The sequence below is a fragment of the Protomyctophum bolini genome (assembly GCF_963924005.1).
Source record: "Protomyctophum bolini genome assembly, chromosome: 19".
NCBI lineage: Eukaryota > Metazoa > Chordata > Actinopteri > Myctophiformes > Myctophidae > Protomyctophum > Protomyctophum bolini.
In genome coordinates this window covers 35,715,379-35,733,475 of record NC_137880.1, presented here as the reverse complement: position 1 = coordinate 35,733,475, position 18,097 = coordinate 35,715,379, and the positions used below count along the sequence as shown (strand labels likewise).

The 18,097-nt window shown below is 43.1% G+C and overlaps 1 protein-coding gene across 1 annotated transcript in view; it reads left to right on the top strand.

Annotated features, from left to right (window-relative positions):
- Window positions 1-18,097, top strand: part of LOC308334452 (nesprin-2-like) — a 54,117-nt gene that overhangs the window by 3,917 nt on the left and 32,103 nt on the right. Inside the window, exons 4-8 of the mRNA XM_080791208.1 lie at window positions 4,190-4,424; window positions 5,065-5,262; window positions 9,185-9,304; window positions 12,085-12,240; window positions 17,151-17,309. Coding sequence (XP_080647334.1) covers window positions 4,190-4,424; window positions 5,065-5,262; window positions 9,185-9,304; window positions 12,085-12,240; window positions 17,151-17,309 — 868 coding nt within the window. The remainder of the gene's footprint in view (window positions 1-4,189; window positions 4,425-5,064; window positions 5,263-9,184; window positions 9,305-12,084; window positions 12,241-17,150; window positions 17,310-18,097) is intronic.

Below are 18,097 nucleotides of genomic sequence, written 5' to 3'. Positions count from 1 at the left end.
GTAACACCAACGGCCTAGACCAAGAACATTTTCACTATTAATTATAAGTGGAGAGTTCCAAAAAGGCTAAAGTTGCAGTTAAGATGTATCGACTCCCTGAATGCACATTAATGTATTTTATTGCAGAAAAAGCAAGAGCAAGATAATAGCTTCTAACCTTGCAGGCCATGTCCTCATGTTGACTGCATGGTACTCCCCTTTTTCACGTTCCTCTGGGCTTAAGACATTCTGGGCGGGAACAACCTTTTGGTGTTTCAACCATTATTTTAAAATGTATCCATTGAAAAATAGCAGATCTACAAGCTACGTAGCTTGTAGGTCTGCTGTTTTTTTTTTTTATCGTGAAAATGTGGCACAAATATTTGAATATATATTCTTTCAGAGCCAACGTTTTTAACTCAAATCTTTGCTTCTGAGGGGTTCCTGGATTAACACATTTTCAGATGGCGGCCAATTTCATATCATTTTTGGGGTCCTTGAAATATTGAGCACCACTGTTACAGAAAAAAGAGGTATTTCAGAAAACTGTAATTTTTTTAAACTTCGACGTCAGGCCTGAAGGGCTTAAGCGTCCGTCCTTGAACTGTCTTCCACTTTATTTACCCCTACGCCACTAAAGTACTTAACAAATTAATACATCATCATCAATCTGGCTCCTTTCTGTAGCCTCGACGCCGAAAAACAATCCCCCAAATCTGTGTTTTTCTAATAGCTGACAAAACCCAATGATGAATTCCCGTTCTGCTCTTTGGCTTTACAGAAGTGTATATTTGTACGTCTCTAAATGTTTTGATGAATTGAACACAAGGTGGACCCTGTTGTAAACAAGTGTAATGCTTTATTGGGGTCGTCCACTCACAGTTGACAGTCTTTGTATTGAGTTGTGCTTCAATTGTACTGTAATTCTCCAAACGTTTCTGCAGAATTACAGTACAATTCAAGCACACACTTGAGGGGACGACGCCAATAAAGCATTCCACTTGTTTACAACAGGGTCCACCTTGTTCAATTCATCAAAACATTTAGAGACGTACAAATATACACTTCTATAAAGCCAAAGAGCAGAACGGGAATTCATCATTGGGTTTGTCAGCTATTAGAAAAACACATTGTCATTAGATTTGGGGGGATTGTTTTTCACAGAAAGGAGCCAGATTGATGATGATGTATTAATTTGTTAAGTACTTTAGTGGCGTAGGGGTAAATAAAGTCGAAGACGGTTCAAGGACGGACGCTTAAGCCCTTCAGGCCTGACGTCGAAGTTTAAAAAAATGTCATCCTGACAGTTTTCTGAAATGCCTCATGTTTCTGTATCAGTGGTGCTCAATATTTCATGTCAAGGACCCCAAAAATGATATGAAATTGGCCGCCGACCCCCATCTGATAATGTGTTATTCCAGGAACCCCCTCAGAAGCAAAGATTTGAGTTAAAAACGCTCAGAAACTGTCTTCCAGTGACAACATCGATGGGGAATACAAGCTAATAGAAACTGCAGGCTTTCTAGTCCTGAAAAGTTGCAATGCCGAAAATGGAAGCTATATCGTTCTCACGATAATGAAAATCTAAACATTTTTGTAAAAAACTCTAAACTGCCCACAGCCCTCCTATGAGACACAGACTGAGTAGAAAGAAATCGTGCCATTTTATCATGATTATTACTAGTGAGGACCTATTATATGAAGATAGGTTGAAAAGTGGTGAAGTGGTCCTTTAATACACATTTCAATCAATCAATGCAGGAAACAAGAGTCCTCTGTGTCCGACCTTTTGCCACCGATACTGTATAGTTAATTAACTAGATAACCAGTGAGTTCATAGCTAGATTAATAACCGCATGTGTAGCCACGACGTACTGTACACGGGAGCCAAAAATCTGCAGCGGTCGAGAAATCAAAGTTTGCCGTCCCGTGCCGGTACATAAGCACTGTCATGTCATAAACCAATTAAAAGTGAGCTTTTCAACCTGTGTTACTCCCCTGTTACTGTGATGGCGTTCAAACAGTGAGTTCTTAACCCACTCATAACGGGAACCCCTGTTTGGTGTTTTAAGGATTATCTCATACTTTAGCTGTTGAAAAATAGCAGATCTACCGCGGCACCGAGTGCCGCGCTACGAGCTTGTAGATCTGCTATATTTTTTTTAAATCGTGAAAATGTGGCGCAAATCTTTTAATATGTATTCTTTCTGAGCGAACGTTACTGTAACTCATATCTTTGCTTCTGGGGAAGGGGGGGGGGGGGGGTCCCTGCATGGAACAACATATTTTCAGATGGGGGTCGGCGGCCAAATACAGATAATTCTGGGGGTCCTTTCATGGACATGAAAAAGGTTGAGCACCACAAACATGGGATTTTTTCAGAAAACTGTCAGGATTTAGAAGACATTTTGTAGAATCGTTCCCAGGTCTACATGGGTTAATGAATGCACACGCATGGCATGCCCGTGAAGGAACACCCACACACCAGACGGCGTCTGTCTCTCTGGGTGCTTCCTGCCCTGGAAAGGCTACCTGGCTCCCTCTGAGGCGCCGTCTGCCCATAACTCAACTAGTGTGTGGAAAAGTTCTTCTTAAGGCTTTTGAATCAGCCCTGCATGCTTCGCAAACCTGTGCTTATAAAGACAACGTTTAGTTTGCAGATATCCTGGGTTGTGTGGTTTAGTATAGGACTACTCCAGTATATACCAGGGCTACTCAACTTAATGCATTCGTTCGCTCTGAAAGAATATATATTCAAAGATTTGTGCCGCATTTTTACGATTTTTCAAAAATAGCAGACCCACAAGCTCGTAGCGCGCCACTCGGTGGCGCGCTATGAGCTTGTAGATCTGCTATTTTTCAATAGCCAAAGTATAACATAATGCTTAGTTAAAACACCAATCCGCCCAGAATGGGTTAAGATGAATCAGGGGCCACTCAGCTAAATTCCAAAAGTCCCAGCGCCCGCAAGTAAAACATTTCAATATTATTTTGAAACGTGTACAAGTTTATTTTGTGACAGACTACACACGACTAGTCTAACAATAAGGAAACATGCCGTAAAAAAAGCCACATTTCCATCTATAAGGCCAAACCTCAATGAACAAAAACATTGGGATTAATGATGAAGTTACAAAATGAGTCTTCGTTCACAGTGTGAAGAGAACACATAATGAACAGATTATCACAGGTAAATATAAGTTAAGTCAGTGCCAGTCGTTCATACTCAGCTGACATCAGGCCATATAGTACTTTCTCTTGGAACAAACAATACAATACCTACAATCTTGTTCAAAACAATGAAAATAACTAATTATATTTGCAAATACAGGGCCCACGGGCCGCGCATTGAGTAGCACTGGTATACACTGTACAGTTTAACTGCTATTTCGGGAATATAAGTGAAAAGTATATTCCACACTTTTCCTGAATTGCTACTCTAGCCAATCTGCAATCAAACACATCTCAAGCTTTTTCTCAAGAGAGCGAGATTGGCTATCTTCGCTCTATCTTATCTAGGCTATAAAATAGGGTTTAACCCTGTAACACCCAAAGTTGCAATAATACATAACATATTTTAATTAATTAATTCATTTGTTCTTTTTTCACCTAAACGTCATCATTGATGTTCATTGCAATGCCTCATGATATTTGCATATAAATACCCCCCACAGAGGCTGAAATTCACACAAATTAAAAATCTCTGGAATTTTGAACAATGTTTAACCTGTGACCTTTAACCCTGTTAAATGTAAGTAAAATAACTATATGTTTTTTTGTGATCATTAGAATGTCTAGAACAAGTTTTATTATTATTATTATTGTGAAAGATATCCCCCAAATGTAAATTATTAATTATTATTATTTTAATAATTATTATAAATGTGCATAAAATTACCTTTTTTTTCCTTTCTTTTTTACATAATTTCCTCTACAAAGTCCTAGTAGTAAAAGTAGTAGTAAGGTTGAAATCTCTTTTTTGCAACTAGACTTATGTTTCCATATTATTAGGTTCCATATTATTAGGTATTATTACTATTAGGTTGGAGCCCCCAGCACGTACCGTACTGTACTGTGACTGTCTGTCTGTGTTTACTGTGGTTGTACCACGCTGTGCTTTAGGGGGGTATAATAAATAACCGCTGATCCAATATACATAATTATATAGAATCATGATGATAAACCCTCTTGTGATGCTTGTGGATCCCAGATCTGAGCGTATGGCCGCTGTGGCGCGTGTGGCAGAGAGCTGGCAGAGCTGTGTGGTTCTGGTGGAGCAGCGCAGGGCCCTGCTGCAGGAGACCTTCAGCCGCTGGAGCTACTACCGCCTCGCTCTGAGGAGGCTGCAGAGGCTGCTGGGAGACATCCACCCTCTGCTGCCCGCCGAAGGGCCGGCTGTACAACACGCCCTGCCGCGGCTACGGGACTCTGTGGATAGTTACCAGGTAGAGGAACGGGTTACGGGACTCTGTGGACAGTTACCAGGTATAGGAACGGGTTACGGGACTCTGTGGACAGTTACCAGGTAGAGGAACGGGTTACGGGACTCTGTGGACAGTTACCAGGTATAGGAACGGGTTGCTCTTGATTTTAAGTTTGTGCTTGAGTCAATATTTTTGGTTTTTCCCTCCCTAAAACAGGATCATCAGGTATTGTGATTATACTAGGAGGAAGGTTTATTTCAAAAAAAGTGTACAGAAAGTGTTAAAATTATGTTTTCATGTGGCCACACCCACCAGTTCATTAAATATACCTGGTTTTCACCGTAGCACCACCCACCTGAACTTAAGCCTCGCCCACAGCTGTTGTTGTATGATAATGCGGGAGGGGTTAGGGTTATGATGTCACTAAAATGGTGTTATTGCGATTGGGCCTTTTGACTCGAAGGCTTTCAGCTTTCAGGAAAAAACCAAACATTCACAGGGAAGACATATTTAAATTAAAATATTGTAACCACACATGGGGGACTATTAGAGTAATTTTAACTCCATAGACACATGCAAAACAGAAAAAGTTAAGAAATCACGGCAGTCCATCTTTAAGTTAAAGGAAGTGTCCCTCCCTGGTTTCATCTTCTCCGTGCAGCGCGTTGAGGAGACTCTGGGTCGGCACGCCGCCGCCTACAGCCAAACGCTGGAGGCCGGCGAGCGGCTGCGAGCGTCCATGACCGAGCCTCGGACTCAGAACCAGCTGGAGGAAGAGCTCCGAGCGCTGCAGGGCCAATGGGAGAGCACGGTCACACAGCTGGAGAGACGGAGAGAGCTGGCCAACACCGTCCTTCAGGTAGCAGCACTCAAATCCAAGATGTACTGTAACTTACTGGTAATCTCACCAGATGTCCTAATTCTGACTAGTACGAAATTAGATGGCTAAAGTCCTATTCATAGTCTGGATTTTCGGTGGTGAGGTGACCACCGCTCCGGTGGTGAGCTGACCACCGGAGCTGAAATAACATTGAGCGGTGGTGAGTAAAAACAGAGAGAAGGGCTGGAGCGGTGGCGGTGGTTTGCTCTTCACCGCGGCTCAGTGACGTCATGTTGTAGTTCGGTGGTCACCTCACCACCGAAAATCCAGACTATGTATGAGCCTTTACATGACAAGGATACCAGGTGAATGCAATTCACCTTTAGCAAATTGTAAATATGTATGTAAATATCATGGATTTTACACATTAAATGCTGGTTCATTTTTGGAACCAGACCTTTCAAAATCCTCTTCCAAATCCGTCAACAAGGCCTGCCACATGCACTGGAAAAATATGTGCGTGACATTTACTTTTTAATAACAATGTTTTATCATAATAGGAAAACTATTGGTGGAGAGGTTTGTCTACTGTAGCCAAAGTTATGCTTAGCTGTGATTGGACCATATCAGTTTGGGGCGGGGCTTAGCTATAGGTCAATTAAGACTTCCTGGTCGAAATAGAAACCAGCAGATGCCCTGGTGGGATAGAACTACAATTTTCAATTTTTGCACTAAATGTATTTTATTTCAACATGAACGTAACGTAATGTTATGACAGTATATCGGTACCATCTGATGGATTAGTGCTTAGATGTTGGACTAGGATCATGCTGTGGAGGTCCAGGTACAGTTAGTGGAGCGTTCGGCTGCCCTTAATTGGTCTCTTACTGTACGACCTCACTGGGTTCTGGAGTGGAACGAATGACCTGAATGTACAGTATGTGTATACATACTGTATGTGATGTGTGTCATCACTGGATTACGTTACGGAGGTGTCTGTGGGTATATTATAGGGATATACATTTATGTATGTACGCTGCCCTGACTGTGACCCTGGTTGGTATTCTGAGTGGGTGATGGGAGTGGTCTGTTGACCCATTTACCTAACCCCGTTCCATCCCCCCCGAACCCCCCCCAGCGAGGCCACGCCGCACGGAAACACACACACACACACACACACACACACACACACACACACACACACACTGAATCACACACACACACACTGAATCACACACACACACTGAATCAGGCACGCACGCACGCTCACTCACTCACTCTGTGCATGCGTGCGTGCGTGCATGAGTGCATGCATGAGTGAGTGAGTGTTGTACTGGAAAAGTGGGATAAAAGAGCAGTTATGCTGTAATCTAGCTGTGATCCCCATCCCGCACCAGCTGGTCCAAATGGAAGAAGAGGCTGTCGTACAGAGGAGTTGGACACAGCGTGGCCCCGGGTCAGATCTGGATATGCTGATATAATACTGGGGAAAATAATACCTGGACTGCTCATGACAACATTAAATCAAATCAATGAAACTGGAGACAAGCCCATGCATGCAAGCATGCCAACAAGTGGGGCTTATCTGCAATGTAACCCTGCTAGGGTCATTTCTGCAGGACCATTTCTGCTTCTCTGTGGCCGTAGAACCAAGCTCTGTGGCCCGTAGAACCAAGCCTCTGTGGCCCGTAGAACCAAGCCTCTGTGGCCCGTAGAACCAAGCCTCTGTGACCTGTAGAACCAAGCCTCTGTGGCCCGTAGAACCAAGCCTCTGTGACCCGTAGAACCAAGCTCTGTGGCCCGTAGAACCAAGCTCTGTGGCCCGTAGAACCAAGCCTCTGTGGCCCGTAGAACCAAGCTCTGTGGCCCGTAGAACCAAGCCTCTGTGACCCGTAGAACCAAGCTCTGTGGCCCGTAGAACCAAGCCTCTGTGGCCCGTAGAACCAAGCTCTGTGGCCCGTAGAACCAAGCCTCTGTGGCCCGTAGAACCAAGCTCTGTGGCCCGTAGAACCAAGCCTCTGTGGCCCGTAGAACCAAGCTCTGTGGCCCGTAGAACCAAGCCTATGTGGCCCATAGAACCAAGCCTCTGTGACCCGTAGAACCAAGCTCTGTGGCCCGTAGAACCAAGCCTCTGTGGCCCGTAGAACCAAGCCTCTGTGGCCCGTAGAACCAAGCCTCTGTGGCCCGTAGAACCAAGCCTCTGTGGCCTGTTTTCCAAGCACTGTATCAATACACAATAGGCTTATAGTTTGTCTGTATAGCCGGCCGTATATGGAGTTGATTTACAGCAGAATCTGGGATAATCTTTCCTTTACCATGGTATGGTATTACTGTATGAAGGTATGCGTCATGTGTTTGTGTCTGAGGATGTATAGTTTTGTTCAACATGTTAAGTCTGCCATCGCGCAAATTACAGCTTTTCACCAGAGGAGATATATTTTTTTTTTAAAGTTAATAATACATACTAGAGCATGTCTGAAATAAGTGTCAGAGCTGAAATCAACATGTAAATATGAAATAAATGCTTAATAAATGTAGCTAGGTGTAATGTTAGAGACCACAGAAGTGAGACATTACTCTATAAGCCATATCTCCAAAACTGGTGGGTCAAACTGAACAACCAATATATCAATTTGAAGCTATGATTCCCTGCTTCCATATGACATGAAAAAAACTAAAATTAAAAAAAATGGCAGTCTCTCAGTCAAAACTGGTCACATAAGCACGGGTAGGACCCAGTCACAGCGTGTCACTGGAGGACACATTGAAAACAAAGTTCAGTCTGGTTTAGTCATTGTGATCATAGACGGTACACACCCCCAACACAGCATATTTCACTCTAAGCTGGGATTCGTCCGCGTGTGCGTGACGCTGGCAGCTTTGGTAATTGCTTGCATCATACATATGTGCTTTTCTCACAGGGGGGGGATCAGGGGAAGTTGTGTTAACCCCTTCCAGGTCGGCACATGAAGCCCATGGTGTTTTTCAGTGGGGGAGTTGAGTTGGGGGTAGGGTAGTACAACGGTATCCTCTCAGGCTTTGGGGAAATCCCCCTGGATGAGCCCGATAAGGGCTACGATAACAGAGGCAGTTAGTGATATGACGAGACAGCGAACACGTTCTCCTTTCATCTTAAGCCGCTAACTTGGGTACAGAAAATGTTCCGGCTAAAAATAGAACATTTGTTATGTTTTATATATACATTGAGGCCATGGTGTGGAAAAAAAGATGAAAATAAACAACAACTTGCTTGTCTGTTAGACGAAGGTTTGAGGACAATATGACAATATGTGACCCAGCGTGAGAAAAAAGGGGCTCGGCACTTTACGGGAGAACTCAAAAAACGACATGGGATTCGGTCGTGGAAATGAGTTAAAAAAAAGAGATTAAAGTTGTCTTCAAGTCATTGACCATAAAGCTCAAAACTGAAATTATAGCTTGTAATGTAAATGTGATAACAATAATTATCAAGTTAGGTTTACATTCCAACCTGGGGGTGAAAATAGCCACTCAGTCTAAATACCACGTTGTTGTTAAATGGAATCAGCTGATCACTGGTTGCATAACCCATTCTGACCGGGCACCCATTTTGGTGTTGGCATCATGTTATGCTTTAGCTATTGAAAAATAGCAGATCTACAAGCTCATAGCGCGCCACCGAGTGGCGCGATACGAGCTTGTAGGTCTGCTATTTTTGCAAAATTCGAAGAACGACTGACATTTTTAGAATCTGATCTCAGGTCAGAATGGGTTATAATCAGACCAATGTGTGTCCAGTGGAAACCTCGTATGAATCTGATCTCAGGTCAGAATGGGATAAAGTCCGTCTTGACTTTCACATGAGCGTGTACAGTAGCAGCGACGTTACACCATCAATCCTTTTTTTCCCCCTGTGATGTTGAGAATACACCAACTAAATTGAGTTTAAACTAAAGCACAGTATACCACTTGTTTCTTCCAGAACTGGGTGAAGTGTCAGGGCGGACTTGCTCTCAGAACACAACAACTGAAGGAGCTGAAGAGCTGCACGAAGGAGACACAGCCAGCGGGGACACTCCAGGACGAAGAGGAACTCCTTCAGGTCAGGAGAGAGAGGGGAAAGAGACCTTCAGGTCAGGAGAGAGAGGGGAAAGAGACCTTCAGGTCAGGAGAGAGAGGGGAAAGAGACCTTCAGGTTAGGAGAGAGAGGGGAAAGAGAGAGAGAGAGGGACTAGTGGACAAGAGATCCAAGTCATTTTACACTTGGTTGCATGCTGAAAATAGCCGATCTACAAGGTCACAACGCGTCACAACGCGATGTGTTGTGAGCTTGTTACAGTAGATCTGCTATTTTCAGCAAGTGTCCTTACGACGGAATCAACTGATTTAGTCGACTAAAATCTTATGACATTTGGTCGACTACGACAGTAAAACATTCCAGGTGACTAAAATGTGACTGAAACTAAATGAATGAAGCTATTCAAAAGACTAAAACTAAAATCAAAATTTTGCTGTCAAATTCAATACTGGTTTGTGCATTTGAACTGAACAACCACGCTTAATGTGTTCAGCTGTGCTATACAGTTGATGCCTGACAGGTGGAGAGCTTATTTTTCAGTTCAGTTCAGTTCAGTTTATTTTCGGAAGGAGGACATACATTCATACATTGCACACAGATTCCAACATTTTTCATATTCATTATTATTATTATTTTTTATATATGTTTTTTTTTTTTTTTTTTTTTTTTTAGTGTCCATAGGTCCTGTCCGTTCCGAAAAAGGGTTAGGGAGAAGCCATAGGCTTGTCGTGCCCTACCCCTGGAGTCCATTTGTTTACGTGTAGCAGGCCGTGCCTGCTTACACTGTGCATAATTACATTCATGCTGTCCTTATGTATGTACATTCATCTACACACATTCATATATACATATATATATTACATACAACATACATACATGGACACATCCATATACTAATAACTGTAAATAACAACAATGACAGTTTATAGGAACAAAAACAGTTTATAGGAACAAAAACAGTTTATAGGAACAAAAACCACACAAAGATAATTATATAATAATTGTAAGCTCTAACAAATGGATGCAGGTATAGGCTGTAGAAGTGTACTACAGTATGTTGTCGCGCAATACCGAATTGAAGTTATTTTGAACCGCTTTCAACCTGTCGTCACTATTTTGGGCATGTCATTATAGGTGAAAAAGATTATAGATGTGTATAGGCCACTAGGCCTATTTATATTAAAAAATAAATGCATTTTTGAAAATGAACATAAACATCTCGTAGACCTGCTTTTGTTTGCTAATTGTCATACGATGAAGCATGGTACATATCATATACACTAGGGCTTAACCCATTCTGACCTGAGATCAGATTCATACGAGGTTTCCACTGGGGACACACACTGGTCTGATTAACCCATTCTGACCTGAGATCAGATTCTTGAAAATGTCGGTCGTTCTTCGAATTTTCAAAAATAGCAGACCTACAAGCTCATAGCGCGCCACTCGGTGGCGCGCTATGAGCTTGTAGATCTGCTATTTTTCAATAGCTAAAGCATAACATGATGCTATAACACCAAAATGGGTTCCCGTTCAGAAGGGCTTAAAGGTTTTGTGACATTAATATTCATTTTTATTTTTCGTTTTAGGTTTTATTGACCGTCAATTAGACCCAAAAAACCTTTGAACATTCAGTGGATTTTTCTGTGGTCTGGAGTTTTCTTTGGGGGTTTGGAAGGCTTTTGAGGTACAATGAAAACATCTGCTGGCAAATCCCATTGACATAATATATTGGATCTTCTGGCTCTTACATCACAAACAGAAGGAAAACCAGAGCAGAAAACCCCAGACCACAGAAAATCTACTCGATGTTAAAAGTTCAGGTTTTTTTTTGGGTGCAATTGAGCTCAGAAAATTAAGAAAAATAAGTCTTTTTTTAATGTCACAATCCCTTTAACCCTCTAAGACCCGCATTAATTTCTACTTGCAAAAAATAGATTTCAACCTTACTACTACTTTGTACTACTAGGACTAAGACTAAAAAATATGTAAAAAGAAAAAAAAAAAAAAAAGTTTGATATAAATTTATAATAATTATATAATAATATAATACATTTATAATTTACATTTGGGGGATACCTTTCACAATAATAAATAAAACATGTTCTAGACATTCTAATGATCACAAAAAAAACATATATTACAATTATTTTACTTACTTTTATTACGGTTAAAGGTCAAAAGTCATAGGTTAAGTCCAGAAACTTTTAATTTGTGTGAATTTCAGCCTCTGTGGGGGGTGTTTATATGCAAATATCATGACCAATGGCATTGAAATGGCATTGCAATGAACATCACTGATGACGTTTAGGTGAAAAAAGAACAGAAAAAAATAATAAGAATTAAGTAATTAATTAAAATATAACTTGTTGCTATAAAGCAACGCTGGGTCTTAGAGGGTTAAGTGGTTCATTTATATAACGTAAAATTGATTTGCCATTGGAAGCTTCAGCCTGGCCTCCTCTCAGCCATAACTCTCTGGCCCGGCCCGGCCCGTTACCCCACAGCGTGCCTCTATTATGAGTTCCCCCCCCTCCCTTTTACCCCTTTTCCCTCGTCCTTTGCCCCTTCCTTTCACTCCCCACCCCCTCCTCTACCCCCCTTACCCTCCCCCTCCCCTGTCAACAGCCATTTAATCCTTCTGACCACAGAGAGAGAGAGAGAGAGAGAGAGAGCTAGAGAAGGGGGTACACAGCCAGCCAATCAATGTGTCTGTGGGGTGTCTGACCGTGTGTGTGTGTGTGTGTGTGTGTGTGTGTGTGTGTGTGTGTGTGTGTGTGTGTGTGCGCCTGCCTGTGATGCAGCAGAGGGAGCTGTCCCTGGAGCATGTGGCCGGTGGTCTCAGGGAGCTCTCCGCCATGAGGATGGACCTGTCCCAGTACGTGGCAGCCGGAGACACCGCTCTGCTGGAACAGCAGCTGGAACAACTCCACTGCCAATGGGAAGAGCTCTGCACCAAGGTGAGAGAGAGAGAGAGAGAGAGCTCTGCATGAAGGTGAGAGAGAGAGAGAGAGAGAGAGAGAGAGAGAACTCTGCATGAAAGTGAGAGAGAGAGAGAGAGAGAGCTCTGCATGAAGGTGAGAGAGAGAGAGAGAGAGAGAGGAGGGAAAACTTGCTAACTCGCTTTGGCATGGTCAGCGTGACGAAACCTTGTACACAACAGAGACTGGACACAGACAAACAAACACGGACGCAGACAGGCACGCACACACACACACACACACACACACACACACACACATACACACCCACACACACACACACACACACCCCCACACACACAGAGAGAGAGAGAGATAGTCACTCACACACATTCTCTCTGAAAATAGTCTAGCATAGTAGTAAGTGGGGTAAGACCTTTTCAAGTGCCTAGTGAAAGTGTAATTTAGCTTTTTTCCACCCAGGTAGTATTAGTTTCTAAAGCTTGTTAAAATGAGTTTGCCTGACATTTCTCTGACATTTACATTTACCTCTTTATCTGTGCTGCATGGAAGAAGTTGGGCATTGTACGGTACAGTCAGAATGTCTTGTCAGGGAGCAGTGATGTGGATATACAGTATAGGCTTTTATGAAAATATTTTTTATGAAAGTACTCTGGGAAGGTTGAGGCGCTATTAGCACCGCTGCCATACAGAGAGAGAACCCGTTAAAGGCCCTGTGTGGTTCCTTTGAGTGAGGTTCTCTACTGGTTCTTCAGTTTATGGGGGAAAGGATGCTTTTTTCTGCATACCCTAAACATCCCCCCTAAGTCGTGAACGCTGGTTCCACAGTCAAGTGAAACTCCAGTCAGCTGTGCTACAGTTAAGTCCTTCGGCTCTAAATACAGAAACAAACACACGTTTGTTCTTTGCCGAGAAACGGCCATGTTTGTTAGCGTATTTGAGGGTCGATGGCATCTTGTGATGATTTTGTTGGCGGGAGCCTGGTTTGCAGTGAAAGCTCCCACCTGTTCCTCTTTTTGGAACCAGTTGAAGTGAACATGCAGCTCTCGTCTCAAAACAACCTTTTTGATTGAATTCAATACTTTAATTAAATCCAACCGAACTTTGTGGATTAGATTAGGATTAGGAGGTAATAAAACACATTGTTATTAATACAGACCAACCTAACCAGCTTCATGTGACCTTTTAGATATTGCTTATTATGGAACTGTAAAATTGGTTCAATGCGTTTTTTTCATCCCAAGTCATTATGACAGCTGATAATGAACTCCCATTGGAGTGAATCATGAGATACTTCCCTGCTGTCTGATGGCACCGTGGCGTGGCAATAGGATTTGAACCGCAGCATTGTGCTCCCTGTTTAGTTAACAGGTTGCAGGTGGGGGACAGTCAGCGAAATGGCCCTGGAGAACAGATGGCTTGGCCGGGCTGACGGGGACCAGAGGACAGCCTCTATTGTTGTGAGGGAGGGACAAGTCCCCCCCCCCCCCAGCTAGAGGGCAGGGCCACAGTGCAACACAATGGAACCCACATACTCCAGAATCCACTCCTAACAGGCCAGGGCTCATGAAATAACTATAAATGCCAGGGAAGCAGTTAATAATAGCCTTGAAAACAGGACACACTACTAGAGTATAATATGAGCTCTGGGAGTCTAAAGGGATCACCAGCCAGCCACGAGCCCCTAACTGTGTAATGAGATATTATCAATGCATTAACCCATTCTGACCTGAGATCAGATTCATACGAGGTTTCCACTGGACACACACTGGTCTGATGAACCCATTCTGACCTGAGATCAGATTCTAAAAATGTCAGTCGTTCTTCGATTTTTCTAAAATAGCAGACCTACAAGCTCGTATCGCGCCACTCGGTGGCGCGCTATGAGCTTGTAGATCTGCTATTTTTCAATAGCTAAAGCATGACATGATGCTAACACCAAAACGGGTTCCCGGTCAGAATGCATTAAGATGTCATTATGAACATTTGGTGGATTCAATTAGCAGCCAGGGATTAAATTGGAAGCTGTTTTGGGAATCAAAACAATTGTATCTCATCTCTCTCTGCTGCTGTGATGACGGAAGAAAGGTCTTTATTCTATGGAATGCACTTTGTTTGCATTTGTTTCTCTGCAAAAAGTGGGATGTTAATGTTAATATACAATGAGAGTAAATATAGAGCATTTTGTTTTTCGTTTTTAGGATAAATTGGGGGGCTTTTGTTTCTGCCTTTATTTCGATAGCACAGACAGTGTAGATTTACAGGAGACGAGATTCAGGGCGTGAGTCGTGACATACTGTACTGTAGGCCTACAGTAAACGTCCATCGGGCATCGAACCCACGACTCCCTGTCGGGTTGGATCAGAGCCTAGTACACGTGGTATTCATGCACCTTAGCGCCCCCTGGTGATGAAGATTAATAACAAGTACACAATAAAGGGAGAGGGTTGGTGAGGTGCTGGCCTAAAGCCCCATTCACATTGAAGAAGCTGCTTTAAAAAGCAAAAGCAGAACTCTAAAAGACGCAGCTTTTTTTTTGAGAAAGTGGGCGTGTACAAGGTACCTGTCACTCAAGCTGCCTGGACTGGCTGTCTGGCTTTGAGACGAGAGACAGGCAGTTTGAGCAGATGCGCATTTGAAAGTCTAAAATGTAAAATAGCGACTGTAGAGGAGACATACTTATATATTTAGTTACATCATAACCTATGTATCGATGAATAAATAATATAATCTTGGTAAACTTGTTTGTAAATAACCGAACGGACGGGATCTCAATCCTCCCCGTCTTCAGTGCCCATGTCTCCCCCCCACACTCCGCTCTCCTCTCCCCCAGCTGGCCACGAGCGAAACCCTCCGGGCATTTTTTTAAATGGCGGCTCTGTATGTAATGTTAATGTTGATTTAGAAAGAGCATACCGTAGAAATACAATTGTATATATCCAGCACGTCGTAAAAGCAGTTAAAACAGCTTATGTTTACGTGCGGTTTCCGGACATTCAGTTCCAAGTCTCCCGTGGAAGGGATCCCCTATCTCGGCGCTGTCTGAAATGATTCCCTCAAATAAATATATGCGATTGGTTTATCGATTCAGAACGCAGCAAACCAATCACAAAACATGGGCAACATATTGCATAAATAGAGGGGGTACATACAACTGATATAAAGGCTATTAATTCTTTTTTAAAGGTATGATTCACGGTGCCCACGTTTCAACAATCAACATACAATGCAGCGACACACACACACACACACACACGAAAGTGGACCGACTTCTGGACCCTGTGGCCCGGCCCGCGGAGGACCCCCTAATTTGAGACTGGGTGTCGAGGAGCGTACACCAGTGGTCAACGCCCTGTGCTCAGGGCGAGGTCCCGCGACAAGGGCAATTAATTTTAGTGCGATGAAACGTCCCGCAAATCGTCTCCGAGCACAGCTCTCCTCGGCGTTCCAGTACTGGGGACTACTGTACTGTGTGTGTGTGTGTGTGTGTGTGTGTGTGTGTGTGTGTGTGTGTGGGGGGGGGGGGGGGGGGGGTACATACAACTGATATAAAGGCTATTAATTATTTATTTTAAAGGTATTGATTGACGGCGCAAAAGCTTCAACATACTACCGAGAGACACACGAGGATCGGCACAGAAACGCGCTGAGAGCGGGCTGCTCCTCCCTTCTTCTCGGGGAAGGTTTTGGCGAAAACTCCGACACAACTATATTGTTTAGTTGTTTGTCTATCTATCTATATCTGCTAATTTATCAACCGTGTGTGTGTGCACTGTTTAGTCCACACACAGTCCACAAGCGACGGATAGCGTTCTGGAGAGTTCAGTTCCGTAGTCCATCCATAGCTTCGATGAGAACCGGAGGGGGGGGGTGAATGCACGATCACTTGTCCCCAGAAACGTGACACTCGCGACGGAACACGGAACACAACCTGTTTTCACCGCTTCGACAACTTGTTTCTCATATAAACTTTAATTTCTATCGCTAAATATGCTATGGTCTTGCCAAATATCCATTCATATTTCATATACAGCCCATATTTAAAAAGTTTATTTTTTAATGCGGACAATTGGGTCGGACAGCTTTTTCAGAGCTTTTTGGTTTGTAAAATGAGCTCAACTCCGCCTCCTCAAACCACGCTGTGCTCTGATTGGCTACACGCAGATTTTTAAAGCTCCAGCTTTTAAAAGCTGCTTTAAAGTTGAGGTTCGGTGAGAAAAAAAAAACGCAAAAACAAAAAAAAGCTATTCTTCCAGCTTTTAAACGCAGAAGCTGTTCTGCATAGAGATAACATGGGACCACGAAGCAGAAGCTAGCTTCTGCTTCTTCAATGTGAACGGAGCTTAAGGCAGTAATCAAGTAAAAATAAGAAAAAAGGCTGCACACTCGTAGCCACGATGCTGCATATTTATTAAGAATCCAACGTTTCGACCTAGGAGGTCTTCTTCAGGGAATGAAGATTAATAACAACACTTATAAAAGAGCTATAAAAGTACATGTGGTGGTTGATGTTTTTTGTACGGTACATGTCGATGACCGCAACAATTAGGCTGTATCTACAAGGACTTCGTACTTCGTAAAAAAGCTATCAAGATAGCAAAAGACCCCTATCGTCCACTCTGCAGGGACTTCGGACTACTTCCCTCTGGTAGACGGTACAAAGTACCAAAAGCTAACTAACATTTTTTTAAATTCCTTCATACCAAATGCCATTAAGGCACTAAATGATACCATGTCTCGCTAGATTTGTTTGTTTTTCCAATGTATTTGCCACTGTTGTCCTCCACTTTTTTGCCATGAGAAAATAATTGTGTTAAGTGTTGTTGCTGTTGTTGTAACTGTTTGTTTTTTACTGTTGAGACCGAAGACGAATTTCCACACGTGGACAATAAATGAAACTAACTAACATACGCTGTTCCCTCCCTCAGGTGTCCGTGCGCCGGCAGGAGATCGCCGACCGCCTCAACGCCTGGACCATCTTCAACGACAAGAACAGGGAGCTGTGTGACTGGCTGATGCAGATAGAGAGGAAGGTCTCCCACAGTGGAGACCTGAGCATCGAGGAGATGGTGGAGAAACTCAAGAAGGTAAACGGAGACAGACGCGGAGCTCTCTTGGGTTATACTTAACCCATTCTGACCTGAGATCAGATTCATACGAGGTTTCCACTGGACACACACTGGTCTGATTATAACCCATTCTGACCTGAGATCAGATTCTGAAAATGTCAGTCGTTCTTCGATTTTTCAAAAAATAGCAGACCTACAAGCTCGTAGCGCGCCACTCGGTGGCGCGCTATGAGCTTGTAGATCTGCTGTTTTTCAATAGCTAAAGCATAACATGATGCTAACACCAAAATTAGTTCCCGGTCAGAATGGGTTAATACGGGTGTCACATGCCAAAGGTGTGGGTCTATGCTTAAAATGAAAATGAAGGGTTGGCCGCACACTGTGTATCAGCTCCCAAGTAACAACGTTTCGACCATATAGAGCACCGAAGTCCTGACGTAACTCGCTCATCCCACTTCGATTCCCCTGGTTCGCGGAAGTAATTTCTCTATGGAGAATAACATGGGGTGATCTTAATATCGTCTACTATAAGCGTTGTGTGGTCCAAAAAGAAACAAGCTGTCTCAGCGTTATTGTCAGGGAGGTGTCTCTGTATCGTTTGCAACAGTCAGTCACTCGTATGATACAGTCTGCTTCTAGCGAAAATGTAACTAATTCAGTAGCAGTAACAATAGCGTTTTCTGTCAGTCAGCTGATTCTTCATATCCATATGAGTGAAGCGGCCGGCATGACATGTTTATTTTTTATTATATACGTATATGAGGCGATCTAAAATCCCCCTATGGGAGTACATGAACCTGTGGATT